The sequence below is a fragment of the Melanerpes formicivorus genome, unplaced genomic scaffold, assembly GCF_026170545.1.
Source record: "Melanerpes formicivorus ecotype bairdi unplaced genomic scaffold, bMelFor1.0.p_v2 SCAF_3, whole genome shotgun sequence".
In the NCBI taxonomy this organism is placed as follows: domain Eukaryota; kingdom Metazoa; phylum Chordata; class Aves; order Piciformes; family Picidae; genus Melanerpes; species Melanerpes formicivorus.
Genome location: NW_027142355.1, coordinates 15,892,877 through 15,907,012, shown reverse-complemented (window position 1 = coordinate 15,907,012; position 14,136 = coordinate 15,892,877). Strand labels below are relative to the sequence as shown.

Below are 14,136 nucleotides of genomic sequence, written 5' to 3'. Positions count from 1 at the left end.
GTGTCTGTGTGGTTCTTAATTGCTGGCTGGGGTTGAACCATGACAGTAAACGTTTGCATAATTTATTTAATTATTTATTTCCATCATCAAGAAATGTTTACATCACTTTTTACCAAAACTTTTGGAGATGAGAAGGGGTGTGGAAGACCTTACAGCATCTTTGCAGGTTTAGGGCATTTTTTCCAAATGTCAACAGGTTTAAATCTTTTCAAAACCAATTTTTCTTTGGTGCCTGTATGGTAAATTTTGTTAAAGGAAAAGTTGATCACTTACATAATTCCCTCCCCACTTTCTTGAGTAGCCCTTGGATGCTAACAAACTGGAAGCTTCAGCACTGAAAGAAAAAAAAATTATAAATCGGTATGAGAGCATTTGTTTCCAGACTTTCCTTCCTTTTATGAATGGTGTTGAGTTTTTGTAGTCTAGTGACATGTCATAAGTCATTCGTCTCAGCAGCAGCATGATGGAGACAGATTACCCTTGAGGTGCATTGGAAAGAATCATACCGTTGCAAAGAGGTTAAAAGTCCAGGAAAATGATGGATTTTAATAAATTAAAATTGTGGAAATCAAATGTCTGTAGATAGGTTTGCATCCTGCTTAAAAACAATTATCACAGTCTCAACCATCTTTTATGCCAATCATGGTTTATTCATTGCCAATCTTCATCAGTCACTGAAGTAATAAGGAGGGACATTATATTGTACAATCGTTGTGCTCACATTTATCCAGTGCTGTGTGGGAATATGATGCATCTCCCATTTTAGAAGTGATTTCTAGTATATCAAATACATATTTGTGAGATGGTTCAGTTTCACCTCACAGCTGCCAAATATTACAGTAAAGTTAATAAGGCCACCAGAGAAAGGGATGAGAACTAGCTTCTCAGGCTTCTTCTGAGAGAATAATGTGAAAAATTTAGAACAGGCAAAGGGGCTGCATTTAATGGCATTATGATGGTTAGTCTCCCAGATGCTTTTGAAAAGTCTGGTTAAAATCTTACAGAGAAGATTTTTTTTCAAGCACTGAAGAAAGACTTCTGAAAGTGATGTGGATAATTTTCATATATTGTAGAATCGTAGAATAGCTTGGGCTGGAAGGGACCTCAGGGATCATCTATTCCAACCACCCTGCCATGGACAGGGACACCCCTCAACTAGGCTCAGTTGCTGAAGGCCTCTTCCAACCTGGCCTCGAACACCACCAGGGAGGAGGCATCCACAACCTCCCTGGGCAGCCTATTCCAGAGTCTCACCACCCTTGTACTGAAGAACTTCTTCCTAAGATCTAGTCTAAACCTACTCTCCCTTAACTTCAAACCATTCCCCCTTGTCCTATTGCTAGACACTCTTAGGAAAAGTCCCTCTGCAGCCCTCCTGTTGGATGCCTTCAAGTATTGGAAGGCAGCTCTAAGGTCCCCCCAGAATCTTCTCTTTTCTTCTCTAGGCTGAACAATGAGTACCATTTCAGTGTAAGATTTTAGGCAGAGAATGTAAATCTTGACTGTATATCTGTCTTTTGTTGAGGGACATGCAAAATAGAAATACTGTTGTGGTTTTTTTTTTTTTTTAATAGTGCCATAAGCAAATACATGGAGACAACTCTTAGCTCCTGAAAGCAGTCACACATCTAAATCAATCAAAACATGATACCTTTGAGCAACTGAAAATAATTTATCTGTGAAACTGTTCAACAATCATGATAAAAAAGTGGAATTATATGTATTTATCAGTGCAAATTATATCCTGATAAGCATACTTTCAGTTGTTAAATCTCTGCTAGAAATGTCAAAGTCCCAAGACTGCAGCGTTTTCCTACATATTGTCTACAGCTTCCCAAGAACTGGTCTCCAAGCAATTGTCAGAGAAAAAAATTATGCTTTACACTATATATATTGTAGTACATTCTTGAGGCACACATAGCAGAGCACATACCCAGATATTTTATTTTTCTGGGAGTTTTGTTTTCCAAAATATCAGTAGCTCATGTAAATCTCATAATCTATAAAATTTAGGTTACTAATTTGGGGTAAAATATCTATTGTTTTCTGTAGGGAATTAAGGAGCAAAACTTTACTTTTAGCAACAACTAGGCTTCAGCAACTGTGGCCTGCAGTTTGCAAAAGGGATCTGGAGTCAGTTCTTAGATTTTAGAATAAACATTGTAATAGGACTTCATTTTCGTATGTACTGTGTATTTTCCACCCTTTAAAGTCACAGGGAACACAAACCAATAATAATGCTCATGAGGTTAGAAAGCATAATTACATGTTAAATATTTGAATACGGACAAATTGATTATTAAAGTTTTATTTTTCCATCCTCAGCTCTTCAGAAATACCCTTTCTGGTATTACTGAAAAGAAAAATAATCTGAGTGGTGGCCAAAACATAGTGGCCAAGCAAAGACAGGAAGGCTGATCTTTCTCAAGGTCAGCAAGTAATACTTACATTGCAGAAGCTTGTGCGTCCTTCATTAATGAGATCAAAGGATGTTTCTGACTTCACTTCATTCAGTGAAGTTTTTAATGGAAAAATAGAGCTAATTCTACAGTTCTGATAAATTGGCCCGAATCCCATAAACAAAATGGGCACGCTTAGCCTTCAGTGAAGACATTCTTTTCTTTTTTTTAGTAAGTTATGCATCATAATGAAGAACTGAAAAACAAAAAAATTGATCTTGAAAATGATAAAAACCTATTCTTAGTAAAGACCCCCCATTAGGAGAAGAAAGTAAACTGTTTTATGTAGTTGTATTGATCTTGTGGATTTTCTGCTGTCATAAACTTCAAAATGCATCGAACATATTGATTAATTTAATATATAGTCTTCCTTAAGAGCCAAAGCTGTAAATAATCATAGCCATTAAAATAAGAATTAATTGGATGAATGAATAACAGCAATGCTTGATTTTTATGAGATATGTCTAGCTGTTTAATGTACAAAAGCATTACATTCAAAGTGGGAAAGGGAAATCTGTTTTAACTCAACCATTAACCAAAGGTGCCTTTATTTAGAAAGAAATGGAGTAGTGAAGTGTGAAAGGCAACTGAACTGCTTTACTAACTTTGTGTCTTTACTGTTTCAGAGCTGCAAGAAACTAAGACCTCTGAGTATCACAGAATATCCCACAGTCCCCTGGATTACCGGATATTGTTAATGGATGAAGATCAGGATCGGATCTATGTGGGCAGCAAAGATCATATTCTGTCTTTGAATATTAATAATATAAGTCAAGACCCTCTCAGTGTAAGTTCAAGAGTTTTTTTGAGAACCCAAAGTTGCTTTGCTACATGCCTTCCTTTTTAAGAAAAAAAAATGTATTTTGTTATTTTGCAGCAGGCAAAATTCCAGTCCTGCACCTCACTGAATTATTGGTCCTTGTTTATGTGTAATGCAAGATGAACAACCTGTCAGCATGGCTGCCCCTCAAGCACTTTAAAAACTGGTCTGTTTATTCATTTTGAAGCAGCATTCAGCATGTGTTCACGTTACATGGAAAATGTGTATAAGTTGGTGGTCTCTGCTCCTCTCCATGACTTAAGATAAGTCAGAGAGACCTTTTTAAAAGAAGCTTGTAATGAAGTATTCTTCATTTTCATTTTCCACCCACATGCAAAAAACCCATAGGGACAGAGTTGCTTTAACCTTTGACTATATTTATTTTTGTTTTCTATTCTGATATCTAATCATCAAACTATTTTCCAATCTTTTGTTATGTCTGTGTCAGTCCTTGCTTTTTAGTTTGACAGCTGAAACACGTCATTTGGGGGTTTTGGGGGAAATTATGACCTGTATAAAGATGTCATGTTTTAAGAACTCGGTATCCCATCTCCTCAAAACTGTAGTAGGCAGCTGGTATATGAAAACACACAGTTTCATGGATTCCTCTCTTATTTGCAGAGTGAGTTCAAATCCAGCTTCTCTGCTTTTAAAATAGGTGGCCTACAGGAGTACTTGAGTGCCCAGTAGCCAGGCTGTTATTACCCCTCTAAGGACTTAGCCTTGCCTATCTTTAGATTATCACAGCTATAACACTGCTTTAAAGTATACAATAAAGGCCTTGTTCTACCAAATTCATCCAAGCCTTTAATCTATGGGCTTTATTACTGTACCTCAGGAGCATTAAGGGGCAGAGATATCCAGCTTGCAGCAGCAAAGTTAAATGCCTTCCTTAAGAGGCAAGGCTTTTAATGTGTCAGGGAGAGAGAGGCTCCACTGAAGGGTGATTAAGTGCAGTTAAATTAGGCTTTGCTCTGAATCACCCTCTGGACATGCCTGTCTACCTGAATTGATTGTGCAGGGAGTCAAGGGAGGCTAAGTCTAACTTACACATTTAAATTAAATGCCTTTCATGGAACAGTGTCAACACATCCTTCCTCCTCCTAATGATACAGAAATCTTCCTCTGAAATGAAGCTGTCTTCTTTGATCTGAAATAGCTTGTGTGACTTTTTGCTAATTCCCATCTCACGAGCAGCCTTGTTTGGGAACTGATGTACTTTAACATGGCACAATCATAGTCATAGAATGGTTTTGGTTGGAAGGGACCTCCAAATGCCATCTAGTCCAATGACCCTGCAATCAGCAGGGACATCGTCCATTAGATAGGTTGCACAAAGCCCTGTCCAGCCTCACCTTGAATATCTCCAGGGGTGGGGCCTCAACTACCTCCTTGGGCAACCTGGTCCAGTGTTGCACCCTCATGGTAAAGAACTTGCTCCTAATATCCAACCTAAGTCTATTCTTCTCTAATTTCAAACTATTGCCCCTCATCCTATCGCTATGAGCCTTTGGAAACAGTACTTCTGCAGCATTCTTGTAGCCTCTTTTAGGTACTGGAAGGCCACTCTTATGTCTCCCCGGAGCCTCCTCTTCTCCAGGCTGAACAACCCTCGCTCCCTCAGCCTGTCCTTGTAGCAGAGGTGTGCCAGACCTCTTATCAGTTTTGTGGCCCTCCTCTGGACCCGCTCCATCAGGTCAATGTCCTTGATGTACTGAGGACTCCAGAGCGAGACACAGTACTCCAGGTGAGGTCTCACCAAAGCAGAGTGGCAGAATCACCTCTCTCTATCTCCAGGCCACACTTTAGATGCAGCTCAGGATGTCATTGGCATTCTGGGTTGCAAGTACATTGGCTCATTTTCAGTACCCCCAAGTCCTTTTTTGCAAGGTTGCTCTCAATTCCATCATCCCCCAACCTATATTGATATATATGATTGCCCTGACCTTGGTGCAGGACCTTACACTTTGCCTTATTAAATCTCATGAGATTCACCTCAGTCCACCTCTCCAGCCTGTCCAGGTCCCTCTAGATGTCATCCTGTCCTTCAGACTTACCAATCACACATTCCCTTAGCAGGTTGGCTTTAATTCTGTGCAGAGTTTGGTTAGATAGGAAGGCCTCTATTGCATTACACATATTCTGTATTATAAATTTCTGAGGCATTTCAACAGTCTGTTTAGGCCTGGAAAAATGAGACTTAATCAAAATCAACAACAAACAAAAGCACCCATTATTGTGTGTGATCACAGAAAATATGGACCACCCACTATTAGGCTAAGAATTAGTCTCTGTAATTCCCTATGTTCTTTTCTTTGTTTTTATAGCAGATTCACTTTGGTAATCTTATGCCTCTATAGAAATCCTGTATATGTATACATATATACCTAAATCTCTGCATATATATACATGTGTGTGTATATGTGTGTGTGTATATATACCTAAATCCCTGCATGTATATACACATATATATGTATATATATATGTATAAATACACAGAGTGCTTTTAATGCTATTATTTATGCTATCTTGAGGCTAAATTTTATCAGGCTCTGTCACCTACTAAATTTCTAGGGAGACATTTTTAATGGATGTCTTTCCTATTTCAAAATCAAAATAAGGAATGGAAGTAGGCCAAGAACTTTAAAGTTTGAGTATAGATCAGATAAAAAGACATTGAGGTGCTTGTTGGAAAGCTGTCTTTGGTGAAAGGTATCCTAGAAAGAAATTCAGAAACCAGTTTGAAATCTTAACATTTTAAGTGCTTTATCATAAGATAGTCTAAACTGTTGGTATTAAAGCATTTCTTATTTTTTTTTATGAGGACCCTTCTTTCAATAGTTTGGTTTGCTGGTTTCTGGTGTGAATAATTTCTAGAAATTTGGTAGAAGCTAAAAATGAAAGATGTACGTAGTTTGAACAGTGATGTTGACAATATCACTTAGAAGAAAGAAGTGTAAATAAATTAACTTATTTTAAAAATATTTATTAAAAATAATTCATGTCAGCCAAAGACTTGGGCCTTTCATTTACTGCATGCTTAGACAGAAAGTTGCTTTCATTTATCAATGGAAATCACTTTTTACTTATAATCAAGGTGTAAAAGATATCAAAGTATTAGCTTATTGGTATAAGTTAGGAAATGAAATACTTTGTTTAAATTACCTAATAAGTATGTTTTTTAAAAGATACTTCTTTTCTTGCAGATTTTCTGGCCAGCATCAGCAAACAAGGTCGAAGAGTGCAAAATGGCTGGCAAAGATCCTACAGTAAGTTATAAGCCACATGCACATCCCCACATACACGCAAATTACATATTTGGCAATAAAGTGAGAGTACCTTGAGTGCAGCCAAAAACAAAATGAAAAAAGTGAGTTTTCTGCTTTTTAACTGTTCTGCAGGCCAAAGTATAAAGTGAATTTGTTAATTATAAAAAAAAAGGGGAAAAAAACCCTGTGTAAACAGAATACACCTTCAAACTTTGACAGATGGAAAAACATATGCACTGTCTACTGCCCTGCATTTTTTTCTTGTCATGGGCCAAATTCATTAATAGTACTTTTCTAGATATGTCCTAGGGATGATGCTGAAGAGCCTGCTGAGCAGCTGCTTGAGATGGGGACACCCCAATATCTCTTTCCATTACTCCCACAAAACAACGCCCAGCTACATATCTGAAAAACAGAGTTCAACTTTAGGGAGATAGGCAAAGACTCAGAGATCATAAAATTATTTTCCTGCCAGACAGGATTAAAATCAGAGAATGCTGGTATTGAGCCAGCTTGTCTTGTCTGGAAATCATCAGAGAATAGGCATGAAGTTTGTGTCAGATGGTTACCTTAGAAGGTTGTCCCTAAAGAAACCAGCCATTCATCTAAAACCACCTTTGTTCTTGCCATAGACCCTGTGCAAAGTGCATGGCATGATACTGAAGCAGAGTAGCAGCTGCCATGTACCAGTATTGCTAATTGTTTCCCTGTCCTCATCCTTTCATTATGAGATTTCTCAGCATGAAATCCTTTATCTAGAAGTCTTCTAGAAAAGATCAGTTTCTACTCTGGCATATATAAGTTAGGCTATCCAATTTTCCTTGTAAAGAAACTCCATTTATAAACTTTGAGATACCTACAATGCTTTTCAGATATTGTAGCAGGGTGCCAGCTCCTGCTGAACCAAAAATGTGATTGCCTTTAAATATAAATAAGCTGTACGCTCTGCTAAACTGTTGACAGACAACACAGGTTCCAATCCTGTGCTCACAGAATACATGCAATACATGCAATTCTTTGGTGAAGGTTTGGATGAATGAATATGAAGGTGATTCCGGCATCTCAGTAAGAAAATAATACTCAGAAAAAAAAAAATCAGTTTTCAACCTGAAATGCATTAACACTTGATTGTAGTCAAAAAGGGAAAGAGCAAGAGAGCAGAGATGTATGTAAATATGATGGTGTTAAATTGTATGGTTCTTAACATTCCAGTGTAATTTTCATATTGATTTGAAGATGTTACTGTTGATCTTCAATATGAAGAAACAATTAGCTGCAAACTTCCTTTGCGTTGTTCAGAGTTTTAAAGTTTTGGGAAAAATATTGCTTATGCAAATATTGAGATCTGAGGTTTGGGCTTACTTTGCTTTTGATTTATCTTCACCTTCAGGACATGGTTTAATGGCTATGGTGGTGGTAGATCACCAGTTGAGCTTTCTGATCAAGGAGGGCTTTTCCAAATGGAGGAATTCTGTGATTCTGTGATGAACGAATTAGGGGGGAGAAGAGACTGGTTTGGAGGTATCCTGAAGGAAACTTTGTACGATTACTTCTTATTTTCTGCAGAAGCCCTGCTTCTTCCCATACAAGGTACAGAGGAGCCTGTGTATGAAAACTAGATTGCTATGAAGAAACAGAAATGTCACATGCACTTCCTTATAACTCCTCTATAGTGCCCTATCCATGCCCAGATCCCAGACTACACAAAACAGAATGAAAAGAGAAGTCTGCAGCTATTCAAACCCTAAGACTATTAAACTCAGTAGCTGCTTTCATTGTACTGTTGAGATTGTAAACCATGTCTATTCCCTAGAGTTCCCAACTTCTAAAATAATGTTTGCCAACGTGAAATGAGTTTTTTTTCTGTATTCACTGCAGCATGGCTGTGGAAATTTTGTGCGAGTAATACAGTCATACAATCGCACACATCTGTACGTCTGTGGCAGTGGTGCCTTCAGCCCTGTGTGCGTCTATGTCAACAGAGGACGCAGGTCTGAGGTAAGTCTCCTTTCATTTTATCCACTTATTTTTGTGGTGCATCTTCCTAGTGTTATGCAAAACTCAAAATTTTGAAAATTAAAAATGTGGGGATCCTTGTGAGTTTCTTGACCCATGTTAAATAGAGAAAAAGGAATGATCCATAGTTTTCTGACCTATTCTGGGAACTGCCTGAAAGAGTCCAGTGCAAAGCCACAGAGATGATGAAAGGAGTGGAACATCTCCCGTAAGAGGAAAGGCTGAGGGATCTGGGTTTCTTTAGCTTAGAGAAGAGGAGTCTGAAGGGTGATGTCATTCATGTTTATGAAGATGTAAAGGGCAAGTGTTGGGAAAATGGAGCCAGGCTCTTCTCAATGCTGGATAATGATAGGACAAGGGGCAATGTGTTCAAGGTGCAGCATACAAGGTTCTACATGAACAGAAGGAAAAGCCTTTTCAGTGTGAGGCTGACAGAGCACTGGAACATGCTGCCCAGAGAGGTTGTGGAGTCTCCTTTGCTGGAGACTTTCAGAACCTGCCTGAATGGGTTCCTGTGTGACCTGCTCTAGGTGATACTTCTCTGGCAGGGGGGTTGGACTGAATGATCTTTCAAGGTCCCTTCCAACCCCTAACACTCTGTGATTCTGTGATTCCATGATTCTATTACCAGCTAGAAGCAAAGCAATGATCAAAAGCTATGCCTCAAATATGATGACTGTCCAAAATTCCAGTTGTATGAGATCCTGGGCTAAGAACAGAACAGAACAGAACAGAACAGAACAGAACAGAACAGAATAGAATAGAATAGAATAGAATAGAATAGACCAGACCAGACCAGACCAGACCAGAGCAGGTTGGAAGAGACCTTCAAGATCATCGCATCCAACCCATCAACCAATCCAACCCACCTAAACAACTAAACCATGGCACCAAGCACCCCATCAAGTTTCCTCCTGAACACCTTCGATGATGGTGACTCCACCACCTCCCCAGGCAGCCCATTCCAATGGGCAATCACTCTCTCTGTATAGAACTTCTTCCTAACATCCAACCTAAACCTCCCCTGGTGCAACCTAAGACTGTGTCCTCTTGTTCTGGTATTGGCTGCCTGGGAGAAGAGACCAACATCCACCTGTCTACAACCTCCCTTCAGGTAGTTGTAGAGAGCAATAAGGTCACCCCTGAGTCTCCTCCTCTCCAGGCTAAGCAACCCCAGCTCCCTCAGTCTCTCCTCATAGGGCTTGTGTTCCCAACCCCTCACCAACTTCGCTGCCCTTCTCTGGACTCGTTCCAGCAAGTCAACATCCTTCCTAAACTGAGGGGCTACTTTTTGTTCAGTGTTGTCTGGTGAAAAAAAAAAGTGCCAAGAAATACTTGAAAGGAAATATCCAGTTAGATAAAACATAAAATATGTGGTCCACATTTTATAACTTCCATGTGTCACTGATTCCTGGGAGAATGCCTTCAGTGGGCATACTACTCAGATACTTGAAGGTTTGCTGGACTTTCGTTTAATACCTGCTTAATGCAATTGCAGTACAGGTAACTTTCATATACTGCACAATTTGAGTCTGTTGGGATGAAGTCAGTAAGTTTTCTCAACACTGTGAGATCTTCCAGGGTATGAACCTTGTCTCCAGATATCTCTCCAGTTTTTATATATTCAGTTTCATTTGTATATTTCCAATCTACAAAGTACCAGATGTTTCATAAGTATGTTGTCCAAGTTTGCTGATTTGAAAGTGTAATGTTTGTTTATGTGCAAATGCAATAGGTAGTAAATTAAGCAACCAGAAGGAAAAGGAAAAGCACTTAAGCAAGACCCCAGCACCTCTGTAGCTTTTGGGTCAGATTCATGTCTGCAGGCACAGGGGTGTGCAGTATATTTTCCTGTACAATGTGGAATCAGATGTATTGGGAAGGAAGATCAGAGAGTGCTACCTGGAGTTTTGCCATGTGAGGGCAGCTTTAAAAGCTGGGCTTGCTCCTCGGTAAGACACTGGGAAATTCATCACTGATTTCATTGAGAGTGGGATGGGAATTCTGGCCAAGACCCAAGACTACTGCAAAGATTGCCAGGGAGGTGATACATCATTGTTTCTCCAGGTAGGTTTGCATGGGATGATCTCAGTGACTTTTGGTAAATAAGTAGGTTTATAGGCCTTCATTTAAAAGTACAAGCAAGCAGAAACTAGTAAGTAAATAAATCCTTTTGGTTAATGGAGTCTGCATTAACTTATTTTGATGGCTTTTGAAACAAAGGTCAGCTTTACTCAGCATCATCTTATTTGTTGACAAACTATTTAAAAAGAGGAAAGGGATCTAATTTGTCTCTAATTAATGCTTTTTTTTTTTTATCAGCCTAAGTAGTAGCATTGTAATCCAGAGAGTTCTGAATCTCATTATTTTAGAGGTTTTGTAAATGATATTGGGAAGAAGAGGGGGAGGGCAGGAAATGACACCTCCAGATGATGCAAGATGTTAAATTTCTTAAGTAAAAAATAAATATACATGTTTTGGAGGAGCAGAACTGGCTTTACTTAGCTTGTCTGTCTAGCTGCATGCCTATGATCAATTGATTAAATAAACTCTGTTTCAGACGTCTGGAGTCTGTCAGACCCTTGACTATAGGCATCTCACACTCAAAGCCATTACTGTACAGGCCAACAATAGCATAACAGTCTACAACCAAGCATTTCCTTCTGAACTCATTGCATACATCACTGCATGACTAATTAATAGATCAGAATGAAGAATGATACAGTCCTGATGGGACTAGTGAGAATTCTGTTTTTTTCCTCTGCTTTTATGATTCCACCTTTAATTTAGTACATTTTTTTTTCTGTGCACAGAAGACTTCTTTTGTATGTGCAAAATAGATAACTTTAGAAAGCACATCTGTTTTTGTCTAGAAGCTATAAAGCCTGGCAGCAAGAGTCATATCCAACAATTATAAGAACTGGGCCTGTTTTGCTCTTTTGTCTCCAGAATTCCACATAACCTCACAAAACCAAGTCAGTTTCACTGGTGAGGCAGAATGTTGCCCTTTTCCCTGAAACAGAGGTTAAAAATATAATTAATTTTCTTGCTTGGCACACATCATACTTTGGTCTTTAGTAATGATTCTCTTAGTCACCCAAATATATTTTAATGTCAAAGTAAATGCAAATAGAAGGAAGTGTAATCACTGTGTGATTTAATTACAGACTAAAGAGTAGATTTAATATATATGAAAATCAAGTGTAGCTCTAGGAACTAGTTTAATAGTGCAGTAATGGGCATTTTGATTTGGTAAGTAGTGGTATAATAATGTAGAAAATATGGATTAACATCAAGCTGCATATTAATCTAGAAGTAAAATGACTTTTTAAAACCTGAAGACAATCATATTAGAAACTTCATATTTCTTTAGAGAGCTTCTTGCTGAAACAATAGATAAACAGATAAATTAGGCAAAACAGAAGAGGGAGGAAAGAAATGGGGGATAATGGATATGAACCATTCCTGCTGTAGTTGAGTGTTTCAGGTTGGTGGAGTCTCCAGTTTCCTGCCACCAAGCAGGTGCTGAGTGATCTCTGTGGCATCCCCATTGTCCTGTGATTTATATTGATTGTTAAAAGGACTATAAAGATTTGCTGTCCTTAATTGAGTAGCTTAGATACCACAGAGACCTTTATTTTAATTTTTGTCAGGCTATGCAAGAGATACTGATTTCATCTATCACTATGGAATTGGAGCTCTACACATAATTCTAAAGATGATACTGGGGGGAAAAGAAGTGACTTAGGGAATTTTGGAGATCTAACAGCTCAGTAAAAATCTAGTAATTTATACTATCACCAAATGACATTGTCATAAAAGAGTTTTATTTAATATGTATTCTTGTTCTAGTAGATTTATTGTAATGTCTTAGACTAGTGTATCACCATGTAGTCAGCAAATAAATGATAAATAACTTTAAAACAGGAAAGTAGTCTCCACAGATGTTATTGCAGAGGTCAGTCAACCTCTCCAAAGTATATCTGAGCTGCAAAGAACTCTTTGTTTCAGTGTCTTGGATTCATAACATGAATCTTGAAAATAACTGGGTACGAATGAAAAAGTCAACTGAAAAGACATTGACTTTCTGAAGAATAAAGTTAAGCTGCAGATAGTACAGCAAAAGCGCACGGCAGAGTTGAGCATTGTTAATGGTAGAAACAGCCAAGCATAAAAATTGCTTTACATCTGATGGGTTTTGAACTGAGAAGTGACACATGAATCTACGTTGCAGGAACAAGTCTTCAAGATTGACTCCAAGTGTGAATCAGGAAAGGGACGTTGTTCTTTCAACCCTAACGTGAACACCGTGTCTGTTATGATCAGTAAGTAAAGATACTTCAAGTTATTTAGCTATAAACTCATATCCTGAGCTCATAGCCTGAAATGAGCTGGATGCAGAATTCATCCTACAAGGCTGATGAGCACAAGGATTTGGTCTATCCTCATTTCAAGGTTTACATGAAGCTAAAAATGGGTGTAAAAATGAAACACAGACATAAGATGTCAGAAGGGAGAGATACAGAAAATAAAAGATTGTCCTTTTTCCAGCTTACACATTTTTCCCAGGATTTGTTTGAACTTTACATTACTATGTCTCGCATTTTATGTTTGAACAATTTCTGACCTTGTTCATCCTAGACAGCACTTGTGTCTCATTTAATCATTTGTAAAATCTCAGAGTATCTAGGGAAAGAAAGCCTGAAAACTTTGGTTGCTTTGAATTTCATTTTTATTGTCATCTCTGCTGTAGAGCTTACCAGCCAGTGGAAGGCTTTTGATTCTTCAGTTGGCTTTGGACCCAACCAGTTTTGCAGTTTTCTTCAGTTTGAAAGGCCAGAAAATGATACAACTGACACACATCAAATATTCTCATGAATTGGTGGCTGTGGGATATAACCCATACAAAAATTGCTCAAATGCCTATTGCACGACTGACTTAAAACTCAAAAGGGCCATACACTTTGTGCAACCAAAGTCATCAGTAAAACATTTTTATTACTGTATTTTAAAACTAGGAGATGTGTTATATATACTTAATGTAACCAGACTTTGTGCACACTTCAAGTGACAAAGCCTGGATTTTTCAACACGTGCCTACTCCTTGCTATATTTTTTGTGTATGAACGGAAGAGCCGTTGCAGAGATTTTTCATGCTTTCTTAGCACACAAAACTTAGTGCATGAAGGTACTGCATATTTCACTGAGAGTTTGCAGAGGAACAATGTCTGGTGTTTCTCCTATTTGTATTCCACTGAAATAAATTTGCTTCCCTGGAAGCTTGAATGGAGCTTATTGGGAGTGTCATATAGTCTGTCCTCCATGGCCTGTCCAAAATAAAGATAGCTTTTTTTTATTAGTATTATTTTATTCTTTATATCAAATCTATTTAGTACAAAAGGACAATTTCATTCAGAGATATATATGCTAAAGCACTTTTAGAAGATAGGTAAATGGAACCTAGCTTCTGGTCTGAACCTTGGCTGCACTGTCATCTTTATCTCATCAGTGATCCATGGTCAGTGTTTGCAGACACCCACTGTGTAAAGAAAATGTTTTTTCAGAGTCAGTG

General features: G+C 38.2%; 1 protein-coding gene across 3 annotated transcripts in view; it reads left to right on the top strand.

The window, feature by feature from the left end:
* Positions 1 to 14,136, top strand: part of SEMA3C (semaphorin 3C) — a 127,967-nt gene that overhangs the window by 69,887 nt on the left and 43,944 nt on the right. For all 3 annotated transcript variants that reach the window (XM_068167693.1, XM_068167685.1, XM_068167675.1), the window contains 4 exons: positions 3,086 to 3,246; positions 6,486 to 6,548; positions 8,427 to 8,546; positions 12,799 to 12,889. In XM_068167693.1, the coding sequence (XP_068023794.1) occupies positions 3,086 to 3,246; positions 6,486 to 6,548; positions 8,427 to 8,546; positions 12,799 to 12,889 (435 nt within the window). The remainder of the gene's footprint in view (positions 1 to 3,085; positions 3,247 to 6,485; positions 6,549 to 8,426; positions 8,547 to 12,798; positions 12,890 to 14,136) is intronic.